The sequence below is a fragment of the Watersipora subatra genome, chromosome 8 (assembly GCF_963576615.1).
Source record: "Watersipora subatra chromosome 8, tzWatSuba1.1, whole genome shotgun sequence".
Lineage (NCBI taxonomy): Eukaryota > Metazoa > Bryozoa > Gymnolaemata > Cheilostomatida > Watersiporidae > Watersipora > Watersipora subatra.
The window spans coordinates 45,798,112-45,823,803 of record NC_088715.1 but is presented as its reverse complement, the minus strand read 5'-3'; the positions used below and the strand labels follow the sequence as shown (position 1 = coordinate 45,823,803).

The 25,692-nt window shown below is 36.5% G+C and overlaps 1 protein-coding gene across 2 annotated transcripts; it reads left to right on the top strand.

Moving 5' to 3' along the window:
• Positions 1–1,209: 1,209 nt before the first annotated feature.
• LOC137401462 (arfaptin-2-like) lies at positions 1,210–25,059 on the top strand. 2 transcript variants are annotated; one of them, XM_068087811.1, is made up of 10 exons: positions 1,210–1,224; positions 6,756–6,987; positions 9,770–9,799; positions 11,130–11,212; positions 14,019–14,151; positions 16,973–17,073; positions 18,112–18,229; positions 20,805–20,898; positions 21,811–21,979; positions 24,090–25,059. In XM_068087811.1, exons 2-10 carry the CDS (start codon positions 6,762–6,764, stop codon positions 24,240–24,242), a joined length of 1,107 nt encoding a protein of 368 aa, XP_067943912.1. In that variant the 5' UTR covers positions 1,210–1,224; positions 6,756–6,761; the 3' UTR covers positions 24,243–25,059. The 2 variants fall into 2 exon arrangements, with proteins under 2 accessions (XP_067943912.1, XP_067943913.1); XM_068087812.1 differs by lacking the exon at positions 9,770–9,799 and having other exon boundaries at positions 24,090–25,056.
• Positions 25,060–25,692: the final 633 nt, after the last annotated feature.

The window sequence follows — 25,692 nt, the reverse complement described above, 5'->3', positions numbered from 1 at the left end:
CGTTGGCACTGATGATTGTCACCATTTATAACTATCAGAGAACCATACTTCTGTAGTGATGCAAGGCTCTGATGATGGCATCTAATTGTGTTGCCTGTGTTTAGGCCGTGCTTTGAGCTTTTTTTAACCATTATAATTCTAAAACATAAGATAATTAACCCATATCAGATATATTTATGACAATATGCATGAGAACCGTATTTTCCAGCTCAAAATAACAATCTGAAGTCAGTTGTACCTACGTGAATGTTTTATTTTCACTTCAAAGCTTATGTAGCAAACATTGAGCCTATCTAGTCAATATATCATGCATCTGTAAGTTACATAACTGCAACTCAAAAAAGTCCAAATACGCTATTTTTGAAAGACACTCCTGTAAAATTTGGAGCTTCATAATTGGAATTCAAGCTACTGTTTTACAGATATATGAGTTATAATGTTACTTATTTTCAACTAAATCTTAGTCACCACCAATATTACTAAAACTTGAGGGTATAGCCTACTAGGCAAGTATTATCATCAAGCTAAAGTTTCAAATATATATCAGCAGTTGGCAAAACAGCAACTAAACGATACCTTGAGCTGGGTTTATACACCGACCTACATTTTGCTATGACAAATCATGCAAATACTTTTTACCTGTGTGGCAAAATCTTTCAGTCTCTCTCCAAAAGGTAGTTTGCAAGCTACCGAAGCACAGCACCCTCTTGAAGATTTCAAGCTATTACCGTACAGTTCACAGTCCTTGGTCTTGACACTAAGGAGGCTTCAACTCACTATTCTGCTTTAGCAGGCTTTCTGGTTTTATACTGCACATTATGATTGAGTCGTTATCATTGGCTGGTGAAAAAAGATTTCTTGTGACAATTGCACCAACATAGGACAATCGGCTAAATAAAAGGATTGCGCCACTAGCATATTCTCTCGGTCTTTTTTAAAAGAGGGGCGGGCAGGAATAAGTTTCCGATGCAAAAACATTGTTGAATCTAAGTTTAAGGTAAACCGAGAATGCTCTTTCACCAATGCTTATTGTTATCTGATCGATATAATATAGTAAGTTATGCGTGCAGAAATGCTAGTAGACTATGAACTTGGAAAGTTAGTAGTAATTTAGCGCCGCAAAGGTACCGTGCAAAAACTTAGTGCCTGATTGCATATATTACGGCAATGCTCGAAACATTATAAGACATCCGTTTTTGTTGTAACGGAAGTTTGCTCACACCTGTAAGTCAACTCACTCAAAACTTCCCATGATTTATCAAAAGGAAACATTGAGACTCCTATTCAGTTTTAGCACTTTTAAACAAAATTAGCTAGTTACTATTTGTTATGAATTTGGATTAATCAACATAGATCATTTTAAAAGTCATTTTAAAGAACTGTCCTGCTTTATAATTGAACAAAATTAAAATTACAAAACTTTTTTCTTTAATGGGTTTTTACTTTTTGTCTTTGACAGGTCTATTTGAAGATAGTCTAGTGCTGTTAATATTGAAATGGTGCCTATGTCATGTCGCGTTATTTACCATTATCAGTAGTTCGACGTCAGCAAACTTGTTTCAATGAACTTCATTTGAAAACGTTTATCAAACCTCTTAGCGTTGTTTAGGTATTGTAGGCTATATCTTACCACTTTTTAATAACTGACTTGTTAATAACGTAGTTATTTCCGCAATTTTAGTTCATATATACATGTTAAATAGACATGTAACTAAAGACACATAACCAATGAATCACCCCTAAATTACTTGTAAGCGTAAACCTACCCGTTATTTTTATACACTCTCAAAGCTGCTAAAAGCTGGTAATTGATTATTTACCAGCTTTCATTTTAGTAACATTCAGGAAGAATTTGGCAACATTCGAATATGTTAGTATACAGATAAATTGGCACATATTTGAATGTTGTAGGCCTGATTTAAGAAGATGGTTTACCTTTAGACTCTTTAGTTTTATGATTAATTAGAATTGTAAAACTTTCAACCAAACGAAGAAGCTGTTTTGTTGAGGTCTTGGGAATGTGTAAGCAAGTTAAACAGGCATCAAAGATTCAGTTCAAAGATCTAATAGCATCAAAGTCTTATTGTTTAAATTTTGAACTGGGAAGGTAACTTTTTCGGTAAATAACGTTGTCAATATTATCAAAAAATATTTATTTAAAATCCCATTTTGCGTGACACGACTAGCTGGCTACATTGACACTCTGGAGGAAAAATTCTATTACTCTGAGAAGCAATTGAAATGACATCAAACAAGTGTAATCAGCATATGAATATATTTCCAGAACATAAAGGGGTGTGATTAAAATCTGTGCTTGACCTCATTGCACTTTTCCATATAACTAAATAACTGAATTAGTGTGTAGGCCTATGTGAGAATCTTTTCCTGAAGTCATGTTCATTTCTACAATGGGAAAACTTGACTTGTCTGTGATACAAATAGTGTAGTAGTGATTAATTTTTAAAATACCCATCAATTGCTTCATGGTTGATTCCTTTTGTAAGAAATAGGCAGGCATAATCATGAGGAATACTTGTGATAACTTCACTATACAGTGCTGCTTGATTCAGCTCGGAAGTATGCTTTTTTTGCCTTCTCTGTGTACGGCTCACCACATTGATTTTACTACCATCGACACTATTATAAAGGTCTATCTCTATAGAGTATAAAAATAACTCTAGAGGTGTGGATAAAACATGCTTTGCAGTCATTGTAAGCAATGTACTAATTAACATACAGGCTCTTACAAAAAATATCGTATCTGTTTGTTGTGTTTCTTTCTTTTTATTCCAGGCTCTACGCTTAAAACTTGCCACACTCTGCGTGTGTAGTATCAAAAGTTTACCAACTTTCAAAAATCCGTCATGTATTCAAATTCCTGAAGCTGTTCGCTGTGCAATTTAAAAGTGCAACCATTTTGATCGATTTACAATTAGTTATTGATGGATTTGCTAAGAGATAGTGTTGAATAGATTTTGTCAAAGCTTTGCCTATTCAAAAATGTATATGTCCTACATTAATGAGTTAACTGTCCAAGGTTTTTTAAGTAGGCATATATATAACACTTGTCGCATTTTTGGCCTATTCAGCTTGTATCTAAAATACCAGTCCAGCGTGCACAGCTATTCAAAAGTGAAGCAATGACTACAAATAATGTAAAAAAGGTTAGCAAGGCTCAGTTTATGGTCAAGGATGTATTCAGGTCTTTTTGGGCTGGATGTGCAACACCCTCATTATAATAAGAATTGGTAAGGAAGTTCTAAACTGAATATAAATAATGTAAAAAAGTTATTTTACCCAAAGTTATTTTTCCTCTGCTACGCTACTACATGTAGGTACACTGTTTTAACAGAATAAGTTTGAGTTAGGGTACTTTGAGATCATGTACATTCATTTCATTGTAGCCCATCATTGAATATAATAAGATATATAATATAGCAAATGCAATAGCAAATAGCTACCACTAGATCTTTTGGTATACTCTGCAAGTCTTTTGACCATTTTTATGGTACAATATAGAAAAGTCCTTGTTAATTTCTTTGAATAAAGCCACTTGGGCTGGACATTGATGCCAATGACAATCAGTTAACTAGTCATAAATGTTCTATTTTTTGTTATTGATGTATTTGAAATAATTAATTAATAATAACACAAGAATTTATACATTATAACCAGTTTAAATTTCTGGTCGTGTATTTAGTTTTTCAATCTTGGCCAGAATTTCCATCATGGCAGTGTAACATTCTGAAAATCCTAGATAGTATGTCAGTAGTTTTAAAGGAATCTATAACCTCTTTATAAGTTCGCTGTTTGTGTTTTTATTGTTTCATTGGATATTCTTGTAATGCTTAACAATAAAATATTCTTTCAAATGGAATGAAATTATTTGATGCCACTTTTTCACAATAAATCTGAGGGCGTAATTACACAATTTGTTGCAAAAGAATTAAACAAACTCCTATCTAATTGTGATTTTAGGTTCTGCCAGTTTTAGGTTAGCTGTTTCTATGCTGTGAAGGGTTTCTTGTTTTACCTTTTACATGTATAACCATTCGTAACATTTAGAGATTTTGGTGTTTCCCAACTTAATCTTCCAGACCAAGTCGAAGCTAAAAAGTTACGACAGTGGCAAATGTTATTCGCTTGATAAATTTTACAACTTGTGAGCTTATGACACTTTTAGCTGAACCTTGTTTGCTCATTAAATATATTTTTTATAGTTGGTTTCTGCCTAGCCATTAGCAACTTCCAGTAGACCAATTTCTTTACTGATCTTATCATAGAACATTCAGATGCAAGTTGTAGATAGATCTTGATTTAATTTCTTGTTTCTCCCTCATAGGTCATTTTTCAAATGTGTCAAAGGCCGTTTTTAAAATTTGTTTGTTATATATGTTGTCACTTGATAAATGAGCTTTAGACAACTTGAGTTGAAAATTATACAAGCGTTTGTTACAATGACTTCATGTTCGGGTGCGGCAAATAAAGCGTGTATATTTCCTCCATGGTTCAAGGACGCCTATCAGTAAAGCATGACTGGTTTAGCAAGCGCTTGATAGTACTGTGCAACCGATAAAAGAAGTTTAAGATGTTAAGGATGTTTTACAACTTGAAATGAGTTTTTATTGGGTTGATAACAATGTTATGGTGCCCCTTCAGTTCATCAGCCTCATTCTTCAATAATGGTTTTGCATCTTAGCAACTCATTCTTAAATCTACAGGCAAATATACCATTTTTATTAAACTATGAATGGCCATTGTACCTCTCTAATCTGTTTAGATTACAACAGATATGTTACAGTTGATATCAGATTTTCCTAGTAACTGTCTGAATTTCAGTAAGTTGACAAATGTTTTACCATTTTTCCAGGCATAGGCTTTGCTTCTTATCTAGAGCTTACCGATATAAATAGGACATTAAAAATATGACTTGATTCTAAATTTACATTTTCGGCGTCCTTAAGAAAAAAAGAGTTGATGTAACTTCGAGAGACTTAACTTTTACTCATGCCAGTTATGTTACGATCATTAACTGTAGAAAATGCATGTAAAGATCAAAATGCTAGCTAGATGAGTGTTTACTAATGTGAAACTTTCTCTTTGACAAATTGGTTTAATACCGAAATTATCGCATGTTGGGTGTGTTATAAACGCTCATTTTCTGAACTTGTTAATGTGACTAATTCACAATGCTAACTCGCACCTTTTCTCTTAATAGTACATTGTGTTACATAACACAGCACCTATTCATATCCCATCACCCACAGCACCTATTCATATCCCATCACCCACAACATTTGAGAAGGTTTTACTATCAATAACGGTCATTTACTAAAAGCAATTCTTTTTGTTTGATTTGTCACCTCATATTTTGTTTATTGCTTTTAAAATATTATTTTGGATGTAATTTGCCTATTGCCTAGCCTGTCTTGAAAAACTGTTTTTTTGCCAAGTTGTCACCCGTTGAGCTGGGTGAGCAAAACAACAGCTTGTCACAAGACGCACTACACCTAATACATCAGCTGCACTGAAAGGGAGTTGTTCTCTTATGTTTATGCGGCTTGGCTGCGATGTTATGTCGGTCGCTCCACTGGTAATCATAACGGATTTCGCGCAAAAGTTTATGTAGAAAAAATAAGATTGGAATGTTTAACCAAAGACCAGTCTCTGCGGTAAACTTTAGTAGAACTTAAAAATAAAATAAATTGAAAATTAAAATTAAATTAAAAAGAACAAATAAAACTGACTGATACAAAAATAAAAATAAAACTGACTGAGCGCACAAATAATGACATGTTTAGTTGCTATTGTTGCCTAAGTTCTTAAGTTCTACTAAAGTTTACCGCTGAGACTGGTCTCTGATTAAAGGTTCTTATCTTAATTTTAGTACATAAATTTTGGCACAAAATCCGTTATGATTACCAATGGAGCGGCCGACATAACATCGCAGCCAAGCTGCATAGACGGCAGAGAACAACTCCTTTTCAGTGCAGCTGATGCATCAGGTGCAGTGCGTCTTTTGACAAGCTGCTGTTTTGCTCGCCGCGCTTGCCGGGGGACTTCGCAAAAACAACAGTTTGTCAAGACAGGCTACTTGTTGCCATGTGAAACTGATTTAATCATGCTGACCTTATGTTATGAATCTGCACAGAATATGAATAGGTATTAACTGTATACCTCTTTCCTTTTTATGGTATTTGTGCAATGGATCACCAGTTTGACCATCACTGTCATTATTATTTTAAGTATTAGTGCAATGCTTTAATCTGCAGCAAAATAATGCTTGTAATTAAGCCAAGTTGAAGAACAGACGAAGAAAAACGTATTCTTACAAATCTTAAAACCGGTTATTAAATGCCTTTGCAATGAGCTACTCGGCATTGCCATGACACGTTCTTCTTGGTTCACAAATCTCATCCTTGCATTAGTGCTTAGTGATTGCCTTTCCCAATGATTCTGGCTTCTTCTGATATTGATATGGGTGAACCGATCTAGAGATTTATATTGAGTCTATAGATAAATCTCACTAAATATAAAAGTGCACGGTTTGCATTGCTATTATACATGATTTGAAATCATGTCAGCTGTTTTGGAGGACTCGTCATGCAGTTTTGGCTCTGAGCAAGTGTGAATGTCTAATGCACGGTTTGCCAACATGAGCCTTTCAATTTTACATAACGGTTTCGAGTAGGCCAATACCTGCTTTTATAATGAAGAGTGAGCCGTGCAAATAAACTATTCATTGTGATTATTAGGTATTCATGGCGTCAGAAAACCAAAACGGACACAGTTCAGAGGATGAGGCATTCAAGAAGCATATTAGACAAATGCTAGGTAATGGGTCGGAGGGTGGTTACCCAAGCGATGCAGGTAAATCTCAGCAGCAGGGAACCGTTCCATCAACAAACTCAGAAGTAGATCTTAGCTCTTCAGATGCTGCCATTGGCCGGTCATCGAGTTTAGATGAAAGCCCATTTCATCCACCACGTAAGAACCTTGTCTCTCAGTTTTCTAGCCATTTTCTGCAAGAGCCTTTTAGTTAGGCAGTAGGCCTACCCTAGGACACTTAAGTATTCGCGGCATCTAACTTTCGCGTTTTCGCGGAGTCATCATCACGCGAAAAATTCATGCGCGAAACTAAACTATCATAACGAACTAGCGAAAATTCGAAATTAAATAGCTATGTTCTACACAGGCCTGTATTCACTGGTTGCAAGTTGGGGGGCTAATGTTAGACGACTAGTTATGAACATCTGGGGTGTGGAGAAGGAGGGGGGGGGGTGCTGTATGCTCCCAACAGGTTTCTCTTACGTAGGGCCTCAGCCGGGCCTCTCACGTGAAGTTTTAAAAAATTTTATTGGCAAGTATCAACATTTTTCTATTTTTTGAGATTTGCTTTGTTTTAGCTGATGTGACTGACAAAACGTTTTAAAATTAAAACAGGCAAAACTTGTAAGCAGTTAAAAAGCTCAGAAAGAAGACATCTTTTTCTTTTAAGCGTTTTAACAAAGATCATTTTTGCCGATTTTATTTCAAGTTCATTAAGTAGGATATGGGCAAGCAGATGTTTGCTAAAACTTGATATTTTGCAAACCTTTATAAAAGTCGTTAACAAGAATATTTTGCCGCTGATGAAGATAATAATGACGCCTAAGAACTACTAAAAGTTGATGTTTGTATCTATGGCTTCGAATAAAGTGATATTCTACAGCGATAAAAACCTTTCTATAGCCGTTGGACTATGAAATTCCTAAAAAGTTGGGGCGTCTTAGCCGGCCAGCTGTCCAAGGGAATACGGCCCTGTAGTTCATTGATATCTACAACAAAATCGTGATATTAGAAATGCAGATAATTTTGTGTGTGATTGAGCTCATTGGGAAATTTCTAGTAAATTCGTTAATACACCGAATGAGCAGCATGGCAAAGCAAATTAAGATAACAAGTTTTTTTGGAAAAGCCAAGACAAACGAAGAAGATGATGATATCAGTTTAGTCACCGAATTTGTAACTGATGAGGATGAAAGTCTGGTAGGTGAAGTCATACAATTAAATAATACTTATTGTAGTGATGAATTTTACTGCCAACCAAAAACGATAACAACCCTCACCAGGTCCAACCATGTTATACAGTTCTGGTTGTGATGTTGGTTGTTATCTATTTTCTTTTTTATGAGACATGTACTGTATTTGATTTTTTTTAAATTTGAAATATTGTGAACTCAAAACGTGCCATGGCCATCGCTTGCTATAAATACTTGAGATCTAATATTGGTACCATATCGCTCACGACGGAAAGGACCGAGACGTCATTGATAGTCCAAGAAACAAATGGCAGCAAGCGATCACGTTGAATTATCGATTTCTGCCATACATTTATACCTGCGGGTTACAAATACAAACTAGTCGCAAATATAAAAAAATTTTTTACTAGAGGACCGGACCTGAGGAATCTAATTTGTCTGTTCCACTGTATTTATTTTCACATCACTATATTTTCGCACTCATCAGAGCTGCGAAATTAAGTTGCAGCGAAATTTTACTCTGTGTGCTACTCACGAAACTAAATACTAGCGAAATATAAGTGTCCTAGGGTAGTCATATTATACTGTTTACTATAAATCATAGAATCCTGAAAAAATAGATGTACTCTTATAATAGAGTAGGCATTAGTCATAGGCAGGGTCGGAGAAAAGATTAAAAGCCTGTTCACACTATATCGCTGTTTGTCAGCGTTTCCCTTTCGGCGTTCATCGTCGATTATGTGAACCGTGAATTGATGGCATTGACGAATTATCACGGACACGTCGGGAAAGTTTGTAGCTGTCAAACTTTTCTGATATTCCGCCGAGCATCGACGACCGCCTTTCAAATGTGAACCATTTCAGCGATGGTAATTCGCGGTAGCAGATATAGGGATTTATTTATATCCGTAAATGATAGTTGATGCGGGACTAGTTTTTGATTCCAGCTCACCAAAACAGAGAGTTTTTTTTTGCGAAAATCTAAAAAGATAAATGAAAACTATGTCACAGAGTATTTCCTGATGCAAATGCGGATGGGTATGTAATAGTGTGAACATGGTTATCATCGACGATCACCGAAGTATTGTGGCATCAACGCCGAAATACGGCGATATAGTGTGAACTAGCCTTTAACAGCATTCTTCCTTGGTGTGCTTTTCTTTTTTTCATATGAGTGAAACCAAAGGCGGAGAAGACTCTTTCGATGCTAGCACTTGAGTTGACTGCAGTAAAGAGTTTGATATCGTAATGTCATTTATTAAACAGAGTAGTGAGGGAGAACTGTACCAGCTACAATTACTACACTTAATCCTCCTTTGAGGGTAACTAAATAAGCTCACTGGTCATAACTTCAACCGTTCTTCCATAGCATTGTACTGCACATGCAGTCAATTATCTTCATCACAATTGCTAATTCACGGCAGAGGAGCGTATAAATATTTGTTACACATGCATTAAACAGGAATGTTTGTCCAGAAACGCTGATACTTTTTAAAAATGGTTAAAAAAAATCATGAGTTTTATATGCGAAAGATCATGATTTAATATAATGAGTTAGAATGTTTGATTTTTCATGCCAATCCTGGTCGCACATGAGAATTATTTAAAGTGTGCAAATAAACTCAATAGTGAACACATTTTTATAGACTTAGTAGTAGTCTATCAGATTAAATTATTAACAGACTTGACTTGCATTAATTATAATTTGAAACCTCAGCTGATTTTGTACATCTCTCTGTCACTGTTAGCGGAGGAGACAAGTCGCATGGAGGATGTTGGTATGCTTTATTTAAGCTTTTACCTATCAATGTCCTTCAAGATATCTGATCAAACTAAATGCTGGGCTTAGCTCATACTCATTGCATACAAGCTGATAAACTACATGGATCGCTAGATCAGCAGCTTCATGTCAAACTGGCCAATAAAGATGTTATACAGAAATGTGCTTTCAATAACTGAGCTCCGAACCTTTGCTCTCGCTCGTCTTTTTTTGAACCCTGTCTACATGTAAAAAGCTCCAAGTTCTTTCCTTTGAAGATAAAATTACACAAATTTTTTTTAGATTCTGCCAGAAAGCATCGGTGTTTTTTTCTGATTTGCGATTGCTTTGATGTTCGAGGTTATCTGATTACCAGGATCTTTCAAGATAAAACTTGATCGTGATTAATACGCTCAGACCAATCGAAAGTGCATTCATGAGGTCTATAGCTGTAAAGAGACCGACAGAATAGAAACGCATAATGCTTCAGTTTTAAGTCAATAGCCGACATCAACTATCTCAGCGAGAACAACTAATTATATAATTTCACATATATTTTTCTTCTGAGCGTTTTAATTGTGATTAAGTTTTGTTGATTTTAATCTTGAAACATCCTGGCAAGCAAATCACCTCAATTATACAAAAAATAGCGATATTTCCTGATTAAATCTACAAAAGAATTGTGTACGTTTATATTTGAACACAATATTCTTGTTTATATGATTTGAATGTTTGTCAGTCTGTTTTGGGATTATGGGAGAGTACAGATGTACTGATTATTATCACTGATTACCCTCTCTAGGCTTTAGCTGCGCTTGCTCACTCATTCTCACCCTTCAAGTAGTGCATGATAACACAACTCTATAATTCTTTCATTGATTGGATTTCAAACATATTAAAGTAAAACACTGATTTTCTTGTCTCATCGGTATGTTACTGTCATTTTGTTGTACCCATTCATTTGGACTTTTTAATAAAAAATTAACTCGTGTAGTTCCAGATGTTGCAACCAGTTTTTTAGTAGCCTGTAGTAGGCTCTAATCAGCTTGCTGTGCTGATGGTCGTGTCCTACTCTGTACCATCACAATCCTCAGTGGCTGAGGTTTTCACAACCATAAACATGTTGTTGATAGTTTAGTTGTATTAATCAGAATACAAACTTAATTAGAGGCTTTGTTTGAGGAGACATGTTATATATGCATTTGGTATCTAAGATATTCGATTCATGCTCGTTTTATACTTTATACCGACAAGTACAAATGTCTGACGAACTTGGATTATGTAAACCCTTTAGATGCAAGGGCAATTAATAAGTGCAGCTTTGTCTATGTGCTCATGCTGTTTTTTAGACATCGATAGCAGTCCAGCAGGCTATGGAGTAGGCCAGTTTCACACATATCCAACCACACACACTGCTCCTCCTGCTGCAATGGTATGTCTGTGAGCAAATGGGAGTTGTGTTGTCTTTTGTTGAGGTTATCAACTGAAAAATGTGTTCCGTTACCTTTCCAGCTATATGTTCTCAGTCTACTGGTGTTCCCTTAACACGGATCATTCCATCAATGGTAGCGATTTTATGAACTGCCACATAATTTGTGTTTTTACATTTTTTATATTTAATCCGATCAATCCGATGTACATCTGGCCTTGGACCTTAGGGAGATATTTTTTAAAACAGCTATGACTCAGTCATGTGGATTAGTTCAAAGACAGGCTGGTTGTCGAGATCTGCACTGTCTCATGACCACTAGTGAGTCATAATAATATGAGAAGGAACGCATGAAGATTATTTTTCTATAGTTGACAACTTTTAAAGAACTGTGATTCGAGTCTATTTTGACATTATTTTTTACATGATATTGGTAGTGGTTGTTAAACTGTCGAAACTATTCATTAAATAATTTGTTTTAAAACAAATTCTCTTTTTTTATTATTTAGGTATGATAGGTATACAGTAGACGCTTCTACAAAGTAAATTATTCATGCTGGGAACATTTACGTTTTGAGACTTCTACATTTTACGAACCGAACAATACAATTAAATTGCCTAATCCGTTCTAAGATCTTTTCAAACTCATTCCTTTTGTCCTTTAAAAAGCAAAAAACTGTATTCTTTCTAATTTAACGAATATACAGCAACTCTGCTATTATAACTACTGTACAGTAACTCTGCTATTATAACTACTGTACAGTAACTCTGCTATTATAACTACTGTACAGTAACTGCTATTATAACTACTGTACAGTAACTCTGCTATTATAACTACTGTACAGTAACTCTAGTATTATAACTACTGTACAGTAACTCTAGTATTATAACTACTGTACAGTAACTCTAGTATTATAACTACTGTACAGTAACTCTGCTATTATAACTACTGTACAGTAACTCTGCTATTATAACTACTGTACAGTAACTCTGCTATTATAACTACTGTACCGTAACTCTAGTATTATAACTACTGTACAGTAACTCTAGTATTATCGATTTGTATTGTTGATGTTTGCGTTATGTGGAATGTACGTAACAGTAGGTTTACAGTTATGGGAGCATCTACTGTATTTGAAATTTGCGTAGTCCAGTTCACGCGCTCATGTGAGAGTGTGGATAGTTTGCTATTCCTTGGTTATATGACTATGCATATCCATGGAGATACTCTGAACAGGATTGAAGTCATATGTTGTAATGGAGACAGTTAGCTGTGCCTATTTTAGTTTGGAGTTAAAATAGTAATGGGATTGCCATAAATAAAGTAATTATAATATTCACTATCATCTAGTATTTCATGGTTGGTGTTGGCGATTACGGAGTTGCAAGCATTTATTGATATGCTCGCTAGTGAGGGCTATAAATATGCCATATGTGTTGCCATGCTAGTGTGTCTTTGCATGCGTGTCATGAGCAATCGTCATTGAAGATTAGATAGCGTGTCTTCACTCATTCTATCCCATCCCTCTGCATTTACTGTTTACTGCCTCATGTATCGGTGACACCAATAATGATAGCGTTAAGAATATGACTTCATTTATCTCCTAGTAGATTTGCATAGACAATTTTGCACTGGCTCCTCTAATGTTAGCTATTCTACTTGACTCGGATTTGTCTTACCTTTGCATTTGCTCTTCTGGTTAGTTACTGCCCTGCAGAGCAGCATGGTTTGATATGGGGAAGCAGTTTGTGCCTGTATCCGTGAATGAGTGGAGAATCTATGGGTTGAAACTGGTGTCTGATTGTATGTTTTATTTTGCTGAATTCTCTGTCAATAATGAAATAAATACTAATTTTCCATACGATTTTAACATAGCGGCGCATTCCTATAAGGTCCTGCATTGCCTTCATGGATACGGCCGCGCCGCTCTCCTTCGGTTGTGATTCAGTGTTGCTGTTTGGAAGTGAAACACTCGTGCATTGTGCCTTCTTTTGTGCTATGAAAATGATCATATCTACCAATGGTGTCTCACTTGTGTCTTGCTTACATTCTTGATATAAGATATCTAGATACAACCTTTACATAGAGCATCGTACAACCATCGCTCTACTGTTACTGTAGCACTCTATGGAAACATTAGCTGCTTGACGGCACTACGTAGTGTTTCAGCACGGGTGCATCCATGTGTCTCCACACTATCGCTGTATGGAGACTTAGTAACAGCCTTTTGAGGCCCCTTTTGTTAGCTACTGTCACGTTTCCTCTTTATATTTTGGACGAAGACATCCAATGTCCTCACGACTATAGCTATAATTAGCAGAGATGTTCCTTTGTAGAGAGGTCATGCATGTTTTAATGTTCATTTGGTGTGTTAGTAATACTCAGCCATGAAGCAGAGGGGTGAGAGCTCTCACATAACAGTTAGCCGAATCCAAGCTTTCAAAGTGATCATATTTTAATTGATGATATCTAATTTGAATTACGGATTTGCCAAAAGAAACCTCAACTGAAGAGTATTAACAACGAATAAGAAACGATCGGGAACATTTGGTTTGCCGATAGTAAAATGTTCAAATAAACCCGCCAACAAAGGTGGACATCTAAAGAACTGCGCCATTCTTGCTATTTTATTTTTGTAAAAATCCATATTTTGTGACAGCAGCCAAACTATTGGTGAATAAAATAATAATAAATAAATAATAATGTATTTAATCAAATTCAAGCTTCAGATCTCTCAGGTTTCTATGTGACCTCAAGTTTACTCTCGATGTAATGAATAGTAATGAACTACCTCCGTACTTGTTGCAGGCGGGAGGCAGTAAGCTGGACCAGGTGAAAGCACAAGTTAAAGATTTTTCTATAGACACATTCAGAACGACAAAACAGTTGTTCAGTGAGATCATGGGAAAGGGAGCTCGTACGGTCGACCCTAAAGTTGATGGTAAGCGGAACTCTGGCTATAATGCTATTTCATTAGTCTATACGCAGAGAGTCAGGAAGGTTTATCTATGGCTCTCATCTCCTTCTATTTCTATCAACCTCTTTCTTTATTTTGGTTGCTGTTTCCTGTATGCATAATAATAGTAGTGTTTAGATGCTCATATGTTCGACATAGATGTAGATGTAAACAAGACTATAAGAGATTATTACAAGAAATTACAGGCTCCTGTGTCCTTTTATTGATTTAATGTTCAATTTGGTGGCTGCCAAGTTTGATACAATTATTTAGTATTGTTATAATACTAATAATACAAAAAATATAATGCCACCCGAGTAGACTGGTTATCAGGCCATTCTATAGTGCGCGTAGCACACCAAAGCATTTTGCTCCTGGATATACATTTGTCTCACTACCACAGAAGGTTTCTTAATAACGAAGTTAATGCTACTGAAAACAACATTTAGTACACTTGTCGCCATGGTGACACAAAATGCATAAATATTTATGTCAAAGTAAAACAGATGTTTGCTATTAGTAACCCCTAATTATTCAGTGAAGTGATTGAAACAATGTCGAACTGATTCGCTGGTATGCCAACCTAGCACATACTGGCTCCATATTTACACAGTTTCTCTTGCACGACTCTGTTGCTGTGAGGCACCATGGTGGATAAACAATGATAGATGTTAACTATATTCACATCGTTATATGCCGTTATAAGCAAATTAAACCCTGAGACAATAACAAAATAAAGTAGATTATTTCTACTAGTCCGCTCAGCAGTCCGGTGCACTGTGAGAGATCATCATGAGTAAGCAGTAGCCTTTGTGCAAAATTAACTCTTTCATTATCAAATCAATTTTTACACCGGGACATAGGTACGTAATCCGTAAAACCTAATATTTGACAGAAGTACGTATAAATCGTCATAACTTTTGAACCACACGGCCTATAAAAATAATTTTCTACCTAATTTCAATAATATATTTAATAATATATTTCATTAATATCAATATTATTACAGTTTATGGCATTATTATTACTGATGAAATACGAATAATAACTCTCAGTAGTACTTTTGTTCAATAAAAATTACTCAAAGTACAAAAATCTAGTAAAAATTCAAGGCTGTAATGCGTCTGGATCGCTAATCACCGCATAAAAATTTTTCGCTCGTCATGCCATTTTGAAAATGCTGACCTCCACCTGTACAGCGCATTTTGAGAAGGTTTTGTCTGCGGCTCTTCACGAAAGTTGAACAGCGCTGAACTCTTGCATTGACCTCCAGCAACTACCAACAGTACTCAGCGTGTAGGTTGACATTTCATCGCTGATAGTCCTGCTATGCTGTCGCCGTTGCTTGCGGCGTATATGTATAGACGCATCTGTTAGGCACTAGTGATGTGATTGTATTTTATCTAGTTTAGTAGGAAATTTTAAACCTTATAAAGTTTTCATGTCAAGTATCCCTTCTTGTTGTCACTTGTAGTCTCAGACTGTTGATGTCTTAGAATCCTATAGAGGGTTTATTATAGCTGCAGCTTTGTAATATCCTAGAAATTAATTTTTAATCGCGAGATGTCTATCTTACACAATATTGTATCTTAGTCTCAGGCTTTGTAGTACCTGCTCTCTGTTTTAGTCGACTCGGTTTTTATAGCTCCTGCTTCTACTCTTCTTGACGGCATTGTGGTTTTGACTGAATGACTTTTAAGCCATCTGCTCCGTTGAATGCACCCAGCATATCGCGGAGTCCATAGGTGGTATACTCAATATAAACAAACAAGCTCCTTTGACATGTGTCAAATCAATTATGTTGAATGTTTTAACTATCAATCTTCAATTTGGTTAGACCAAAGTGCTGGTATTGACAAGAAGAACTAGAATGAATACGAACGCTAAACAAACACTTCCTGTAAGCTTGAAGGAGAAGACATCAGTTGTCATGTTCTCCCAAAATAAAACCTCCGTTTACTTTTCTCGACAGTAAGATTCTTTGACCATCAAACAGCATGCTAACTGAGTAGTATTTTTAGCTATGGATTATTTTCTTATCAGTGCTTGGGAGGTTCTTGACTTCATGTATGGTGGATAAGTTATAGAAAGTAGATGCTCTTGTTGAATGCCTGCTAAGGCTGCTTCATGTTTAAACAGAACATTGGTTGGACTCAATCAGACCAATCCAAGATTAGGCCGAGGCATCGAGCAGCTTTCCAATCTTAAAAGGGAGTCATGTGACTATTTCTAACGGTTTAATTTTATTTTTATAGCCCGATGTTTTCATTTTTATTTATTTGTTTTTAATTAGTAAAGATTTATCATCTAATGTGTATCTAAGTTTTATAGAAGAAATTATGTTTCTCGGCAGGGTTCCTTCTAGAAGTTTCTTACCTGTTCTTTGCTGCCATTTCCTCAGCTGTCAAATGTTGAATGACAGGTCCAAATTTCTACCACCATCCAAAATACTTGATCTGTTAGTATATCAGTGAACAATAATCATATGATGTACATTCTTACAAGACATTCGTCGAATAATCTTGGCTTCACGACAGTTTTCCTGTTCACCTCTCACTCAAAAGCTGCCAACACGAGCTTAGGTTTATAAGCAAATTGCTCCAAAGCATGAGAAAACAACTTTAGTATTGACGTGTGAAGCGAACATCAAAATTGTTCCAGCTGCTCACTGCAGACAGATTGATCTCGTATCAATTTACGCCTATGCCATGAAACTCTGTTGAATCTCCTCTAACCAGGGTGGACTAGCCGCCTCTCCCTTGTTTGACCTCATATGCTGTTACAGAAAACCTTTGTCTATTTGCAGTTGCAATATCTGAGCTGAGGGTCCTTCAAGCTACTTATGTTAAACTCATAGATGAGGTGACGAGGATGCAGAGCTGCTTCTCAAATTTTGTCTACACTCAGGTTAGTTAAGTTCTGAAGTCAAGAAGATTTTAGCAGATTTCTGTATTGCATCATTTATATGCCCTTCTGCAAGCTGGAATGTCCAACTACATGTAGCTGGGTTAATTCAAATCAGAGAAAATCTTTTACATAATGAGGGTTATTTATTATCAGCATCAGTTGTTACAAGAGCATTGAAAGTTTACGGCATTGTAGTATATGATAATTAAATTTAACCAATAAGGATGCTCCATTTGGACCATGACCAATGAGAAGGCTTGATTTTGCCTTCTCATTGGTTATGCGTAGTAACCTGTTGTAGTCTTACAGCAGTCTTCTGCAGGTTACATCCGCTGATAAAAACATCGATTGGTATAGAGTTGGATTTCAGTTTACTCACCCTTTTACATTCTGAGGTCTTTGGCACAGGCGCATGAAATTTTGAGCGAGTATTTGTCTCAATGTTGAAATTAATTTTCAAAATTCAACCTCCAAAGTCCAAATTTAAAATCAATGATACATAATTATATAAATTATGTTTAATTGAACTATATATGTACTGTGCAGTGGAATAGTTTGCTACACATATTTCTATCGTTCTCTCTACCACTCACCTTATCGCTAATGGCAACTTCGTGTATTTGGTGTCTGTCATAAGTATTGATAAGGCCTGATTACACAGAAAAATGTCATGTTTGTGTGCAAAACGTTTACCCCTGTTTTTATTGGAGTCGAAATCTAGGTCCTGTGTTGAATTTTGTTTTGCTTTTCAACTAATTCTTTAGCCAGTGTACTGTCCGTAATTACGAGAGGTTCTTTGCGCCGTTTATTAACTTCATACCCTCAGAAAGAGTTATTCAGGATGACTCACAACATGTCTTCGTCAGTATATCATCAGCAAAAGTTCTATTGAAACTTGTCCGTAAAAATGATGACCTCATGGGACTAGTCTTCACTATAATAAGATCAGTATCTCTCCGTTTCTCCAGAATGGCCAGCGAAGGCGCATGCTTTAGAATTCAACAAATTTTTAGTATAATCATTCCGTTTATTCTGTAGAAATGTGTAACAAACGTCCTTGGAGAGTTGGCCTTGAGGGAACCTAAGCTATCAAGTGATTTCAACATGAATGCTGAGAGTCAGAAGTTACTGATAGTCAATGGAGAGCAGTTATTAGGTATATTCACACTGTGTTTGTTTAGGGTATGGGTGGACTCGTCGGTCATGCTGCATTCGCACCAGCCGATTTGCAAACAGACTTTTTGTGGCTAGTCTTTGAACAGTTTTATGGGAGTTACCGGCCTGATTTTTTTTCATTCACAACCGGATGAGTTGGCTCAAGAGTGGGAAATTTTGCCCTTTTTGCATGGTCAGATAGCTTTTGCTGATATATTTTTAGTGAATCTAAAATGGGAATTTTTAGATTTACATTTTATTGAATGTTTCCTACGAAGTGTGTCGTGAATGATTTTAGCAAGTTTGCTAATTACTCTGCACCGCCCAGTTCATCATTAATAAAGGGTAGGCCGATCTAATAATGCGATTACTATAGAGAGAACTATCTTTTGCAGCAACCACTTAAATTATTATACCAATTACGTAATAATTTAAGCATATGTTTCAATTATTATGTCGTTGTTATGATAATTGAATTCAAGCAATAATTCTGTTGATAGCATCCTTCAGGGTTGATACCACTCTTTAGGGTTGATAGCACTCTTCAGGGTTGATAGCATCCTTCAGGGTGATAGCACCCTTCAGGGTTGATAGCACTCTTCAGGGTTGATAGCATCCTTCAGGGTTGATAGCATCCTTCAGGGTTGATAGCACCCTTCAGGGTTGATAGCATCCTTCAGGGTTGATAGCACCCTTCAGCGTTGATAGCATCCTTCAGGGATGATAGCACTCTTCAGGGTTGATAGAACCCTTCAGGGTTGATAGCATACTTCAGGGTTGATAGCATCCTTCAGGGTTGATAGCATCTTTCAGGGTTGATAGCATCCTTCAGGGTCGATAGCATCCTTCAGGGTTGATAGCACCCTTCAGGGTTGATAGCATCCTTCAGGGTTGATAGCACCCTTCAGGGTTGATAGCATCCTTCAGGGTCGATAGCATCCTTCAGGGTTGATAGCACCCTTCAGGGTTGATAGCATCCTTCAGGGTTGATAGCACTCTTCAGGGTTGATAGCATCCTTCAGGGTTGATAGCATCCTTCAGGGTTGATAGCACTCTTCAGGGTTGATAGCATCCTTCAGGGTTGATAGCATCCTTCAGGGTTGATAGCATCCTTCAGGGTTGATAGCATCCTTCAGGGTTGATAGCATCTTTCAGGGTTGATAGAACCCTTCAGGGTTGATAGCACTCTTCAGGGTTGATAGCATCCTTCAGGGTTGATAGCACCCTCCAGGGTTGATAGCATCCTTCAGGGATGATAGCATCCTTCAGGGTTGATAGAACCCTTCAGGGATGATAGCACTCTTCAGGGTTGATAGCATCCTTCAGGGTTGATAGCATCCTTCAGGGTTGATAGCATCCTTCAGGGTTGATAGCATCTTTCAGGGTTGATAGCACTCTTCAGGGTTGATAGCATCCTTCAGGGTTGATAGCATCTTTCAGGGTTGATAGAACCCTTCAGGGTTGATAGCACTCTTCAGGGTTGATAGCATCCTTCAGGGTTGATAGCATCCTTCAGGGTTGATAGCATCCTTCAGGGTTGATAGCATCCTTCAGGGTTGATAGCATCTTTCAGGGTTGATAGAACCCTTCAGTTTTGATAGCACTCTTCAGGGTTGATAGCATCCTTCAGGGTTGATAGCACCCTCCAGGGTTGATAGCATCTTTCAGGGCTGATAGAACCCTTCAGGGTTGATAGCACCCTTTAGGGTTGATAGCACTCTTCAGGGTTGATAGAACCCTTCAGGGTTGATAGCACTCTTCAGGGTTGATAGCATCCTTCAGGGTTGATAGCATCCTTCAGGGTTGATAGAACCCTTCAGGGTTGATAGCATCCTTCAGGGATGATAGCATCCTTCAGGGTTGATAGCATCCTTCAGGGTTGATAGCATCCTTCAGGGTTGATAGCATCCTTCAGGGATGATAGCACTCTTCAGGGTTGATGGAACCCTTCAGGGTTGATAGCATCCTTCAGGGTTAATAGCACCCTTCAGGGATGCTATCATAGTTATTACTCATGATTTACTCAACAGCTATTGCTCGCATTTCAAGACATGACAAAAAACCATGTCCAAAAATCAATATGTTATGTTGTTCATTTAAATGAAAATGTGCGATTTGCTGTGAGGAGTGATGTCATTGGCTACTCAAGTTATATCATCTCAGACTTGTTTACTGAAGTCATATCATCTCGGACTTGTTTACTGAAGTCATATCATCTCTGATTTGTTTACTGAAGTCGTATCATCTCTGACTGAAGTCATATCATCTCAGACTTGTTTACTGAAGTCATATCATCTCAGACTTGTTTACTGAAGTCGTATTATCTCTGACTTGTTTACTGAAGTCGTATCATCTCTGACTTGTTTACTGAAGTCATATCATCTCAGACTTGTTTACTGAAGTCATATCATCTCTGACTTGTTTACTGAAGCCATATCATCTCTGACTTGTTTACTGAAGTCATATCATCTCTGACTGGTTTACCGAAGTCATATCATCTCTGCTCATCAGACTTTCATCAAATGAACCACACGGTTAAGTCTGAGTAGAATTGTAGAAGTGGTTCTTGTTGACAGGTGCACTGAATTTTTTCCTCTCAAATATGAAAACCATGTGCAACAGGACCATCCAAGACTGTCTTGATACAGCTAAGAAGTATGAATCAGCGAGGTGAGACAGTCATCATTTGTCTATACAAATCTCAAAGTCTGTATGTATGTAGTTCAGTTTGTCCAGCTATAGCTAGTAAAATATTGGAATGAAGAAGATTTGATCTCGGACCCTTCCATTCGCCAGGCAAATGATTTACCAATTTTGCTACATGAGAATTACGAATTCATTGAGCGATATCTGTAGCTATGTGGGGGAAAATACGCTACCTCTCTCCGTTACGGCGCAACGTAATTCTTGCTCTCTCGTGAGAGCAAGTAGTTAGCTCTTATTAGTAAGCTTACTCAAATTAGCCATTGACAATGTGCCAGGCTAATAGCAAGTGGCAGTCAAAAAAAGGACAAGACATACAATAAATAAGAAATTCACTGTCATGGCCCGGCGTCCACCACAGTATTCTCTCCATTTTATTAAAAAAAAAATTTCAGTACAAACCAATACAGGTTACTTATACAAGCCTTAAACATACTTATATAAACCTTCAATATACTTATATAGGCTAAACATAAATTATTATAAAAAATATAGCACTGAAGCTACTTACGAACGAATACCCCTTACGAACGATCGTTCGGAACGTAACGCGTTTGTAAGTTGGGGAGCGTCTGTACATGTATATATATATATTACCTGTATATGTGTAGATATATATGTAGGCATGTACGTATTCGCATATGGGAATATGTGAATGTGTCAGTATGTGTGTTTGTACATATTTAATTGGATCTGATTGGATTTTGGTATCAATATTGCTGAACTGTTTGCTGTCTGCAATGAATAAGTTGAGTTTATATTGGACCTAGACTGTGCCTACCTAGACTTAGACTTGAGCTAGGTCTTCCTGTCCTTTTCATCACACGCATACCTGTGTGTCAGGTTTTATGCTGAGATGGTGTATCATTTCAATATCAGGTTACAATACGACACATACCGCTCCGAACATGAGCAGACGATTCATTCTGGTGGGACAGGATCAACCAAAGCTGCAGAAATTAGACAGAAGTTTGAAGAACGAAAGAAGAAATACGATCAACTAAAAGATGACATGGTCATAAAATTGCAGTTCTTAGAAGAGAACAAGGTAATATTTTGTATTTATAGGTAGTGTTAGTCTAGCGTTATCATTATTGACTGTGTGCTTTTATCTGATGGCTATATTAGTTACATCATCATATTCTATTGTTCCTCCTAACACTGGAAGCCTAACCTTGTATACACGAGCAAGACCCTTGGTTCATATTAACCCCTTTCCATCGACTCCGATTGAACTTAGAATAACACAATTCCTTTTGAACTGAAGATCATATTGAAGCTCCAAGTAGAACTCAATGAAAAAGATAGAAATTAAATATAGTGAATAGTTTTTTTCACATGTTTTTAAAGATGTGATGCTTTGGAGGTAACTGGAAATGAAATGGGTGTGTTTGAAATGATTTTGGCAGGGGTTAGGCAATTAACATGTATTTTACTGTTCGTATTGCATAAAATCCCTATAAACGTAAATGTTCTTTGAACGGATTACAGCGCGCCCTTGAATTACGATGACCCTGTTATACGATTTTTTTGCCATGTAGCCTTGCGATGTAGAATACAATGGTTTTTTGCCCTTTTCATACAAAATATTTTTCGGCATATGCCATCAACAAAAATTGGTCTCAAAATTCAAATTTGGCAGTTGGTGCGCTGATTACATCGGAATAATGAATATGCCAATATGCTATTCGCCGAAATCCCTCCCACAACACATGAAAGAGATACGATGCTCGATCTCTCTCCGTTTGGCATTATTCGTTATTAGCTTTAGTGAAAACGAAACCAGAAACAGGTGATAAAATTTTAGCTGAAAATTTGAAGTTCAGTAAAATAACAAAAAAGACATACTAAAACTTAGCTTTAAGTATGTGTTTAGTAAGCTAAATTCACTTAAGTTAAATTCAATGTTTATATTATACATCTGCCTCGAAGGTAAGAGTTTCTTACGGTATATACTGCACATCTAGTACATTGTAACGTTACATTTTATTGCAGATCATAACCTCCAATTTCGACACTAAAGTTACTGTAGGTAACTATAGTTACTACGGTTAACATACTATTTTGTTAACAAGTTTCAATATGTACAGAACGCATAGATAATTTTGAGGAATTTCACCAGGGGGGTTTGCATTAAATAATTACTATAAGTTTCTGAAACCCTCTATACAACATTTTCGCCTTACAATGCCAACACTAGAATGAATTAAAATCGTATGGCGAGGGTCAACCTGTATTTATGTTGTAGGTGCACCTACTATGTCATAAATAGTTTTCTTTCACATTTTTCAAAAATGGGATGTTTTATAGGTAACTGGAGCAACCTAATGGTTGATGTACGGCGAGCCTAATAGAGTGTGTGGATTCTTCAAGAATAGAAAAACAAATGGCTTTAGTGTAAAGCTCTTGTTGCTGAGAGAAAGAAGTGTTCTAGTTTTTTCTATTTTTTAACTTCATTACTAAGAAGTCCAGTCAGTATTTTCTTAGAAACTCAAGTTCTGAAGGGTAGCGATTTTTCATTTCTCACTTGGTTGGAAGGGTTCTTGGTATTCCGGCAATATCTCAAAAAGTTCAATCAACTTGAAACTTCAGAATTGTACTGAAAATGTATACCGACTGAAGTGACAAAAACTTCGTAATTCCACATAAACTGGAAGTTACAAAAAAAGCAAAGCGAAACTATGAAACCGAGTTTACTCAGGCGTAAGATCTGGTCAGAGAATGTTTCCCTGAGTTATCTCAGGAGCAGGTTTCAAAGATTTGATGCATGTACCATTTGACCTGTCAAGTGATGACCATCTTTGTTACACCATCCATCATTTGAAGTATTTAATAGCTTGCCTCTCTTTAAAAGTGATACTTTAGGAAAGAGCTGGAGTTATTATCTCATTCTTATTCTCGACGTTAAATTGTTGCCGACTGAGTTATGCTATGTTGGTGTTTAAAAAAAGGTTTGCTGGAATAATGGTCCATACAGCGAAGAGGCATAACACATTGTGCTCTATAATGTGACAGAAACTTGACATCTTTAATAGGTCAAGGTAGTTTTTGACCACTGAAAAGTAAAATCAGTAGAATGCATCAGTAAAATCGAGGTTGTACCATTGATCTTTTTAGTAGGGTAATGAGTGAAATTTCATCCTTGACATACTTTGCAGAGTAAAGTGGTGCACCGGCAGATGATGCTGCTACACAACGCAATTGCTGCCTACTTCTCTGGTAATCAGAAGCAACTCGAGACAGTCCTCGGTCAGTTCAGTGTCAGCTTGCGGAGACCCAACTCGGAACCACCATCATGGCTCGAAAAATGAGCTCTTGACAATCAATAAATGCTTCATCAATTGATCTGATTGATTGATCTGAATTGATATTCTAAGTGGTTTTTTTTTGGTGGGTTGTAAAGTGCAAACTAAAAATATGCATTTGCCAGATTGTAGTCAATAACAGAATATGATGTACTTGAAGACCACTGTTGCAAGCATTTGGGGCAAGGCATCCTTTAGCAGTAGTAAGATGTATTATTCTAAGTCATTTGCAAAACTTCTCGATTTTAGAATTGTCTCCTCATGTGGAAGGGGATGTTTTGTTGGGAGGTGATCTGTCCTCCTTTCAGATCGCCAAATTCTGTTTCATTATATTCGTCATCTGTTTCTGTGTTTGAATTGCTCGAATTTTGTAAATACAAATCTCATTATTCTGCAGTTATGGCAAACTGTTACACCATACTGGTTGACTGTCCTAGCTCATATACCTGACTGTTTTTCGTCTAATCTTCCTTTAGACATTTGTAAAATCATTTCTATAGACGTAGACTGATTGGTTATAGATTGATTTGTATCAACCATAGTTCTTGTTGGTGTATTTATTGGTGTTTTAACCGGTGCATTTGAAATATCAGGCTGTTCGGTAGCTTAGCATTGTCTCTTTATATTATTGGTTCTCCGAAATGCATATAAATTCTTTTAAGTACAAAATATTTGTCATATTTATTCTTTGTTTGTGCTTGTTTAAAGATAATCAGTTGTAATAAATTTTGTCAAATCTAACGGGGCTCTGTTTAGAGTTGTTACCCCATGTATTTTTTATTTTCTTGTGACATGACCTAGATGATGGTAAGAGCTCCATTTTTCTTTAGTGATGACTACATGGAATTATTTGCTTAAGGTTTAACTCCGTAGAACAACAAAACAATTAACTTGCATTTGTTCGTAAAAAATCTCTGAGGTGTGAGGTGAACATTATTTTTGGAGGTCCTGTAATGAAGCGCAATCACTTGTTTTTGGTTTTTATAAATTGGTTGGTGAATAAGTTAGCTCAGGTTAAAACGTTCCACAACGCTTCAAAAGCTCGTCTAGCGTTGTTATAGCTGAAAATCATGTTTTTGAAATAGCTGTATATTAGCAATGTTCCCACAAACGTAAATGTCAAGAGATTAGTTAATAGGTAGGAAACTTAGCAGTTACAATACATTCCTACAGCATATATTATCTCCCACTAACGGAAACAAGTATGCATCAACAACCATTGCTTACATGCTGCATACGTGTACAATATTCTTACCATTTGATTGTGGAGTTGGGAATTATTTACTCGGTCCATAGCAACACTATAGTATGAACACAACTCCTATTCAGTCTATCCATTTACATGTATATAGAAGTAGCTTTATAGTTACAGTGTATATTCATTCCATGTCTAGCAACTAAGGAAGCAACATCATTTAATTATATACTAATAGTTGATTGATCAACATGTATATTT

Bases quoted from the DNA above. Each gene is read 5' to 3' on its own strand.
- LOC137401462 (XM_068087811.1), top strand. From the start codon at position 6,762: ATGGCGTCAGAAAACCAAAACGGACACAGTTCAGAGGATGAGGCATTC. The intron at 11,213-14,018 runs GTATGTCTGTGA...TACTTGTTGCAG, and splicing joins CTGCTCCTCCTGCTGCAATG to GCGGGAGGCAGTAAGCTGGA. The intron at 21,980-24,089 runs GTAATATTTTGT...CATACTTTGCAG, and splicing joins AGTTCTTAGAAGAGAACAAG to AGTAAAGTGGTGCACCGGCA.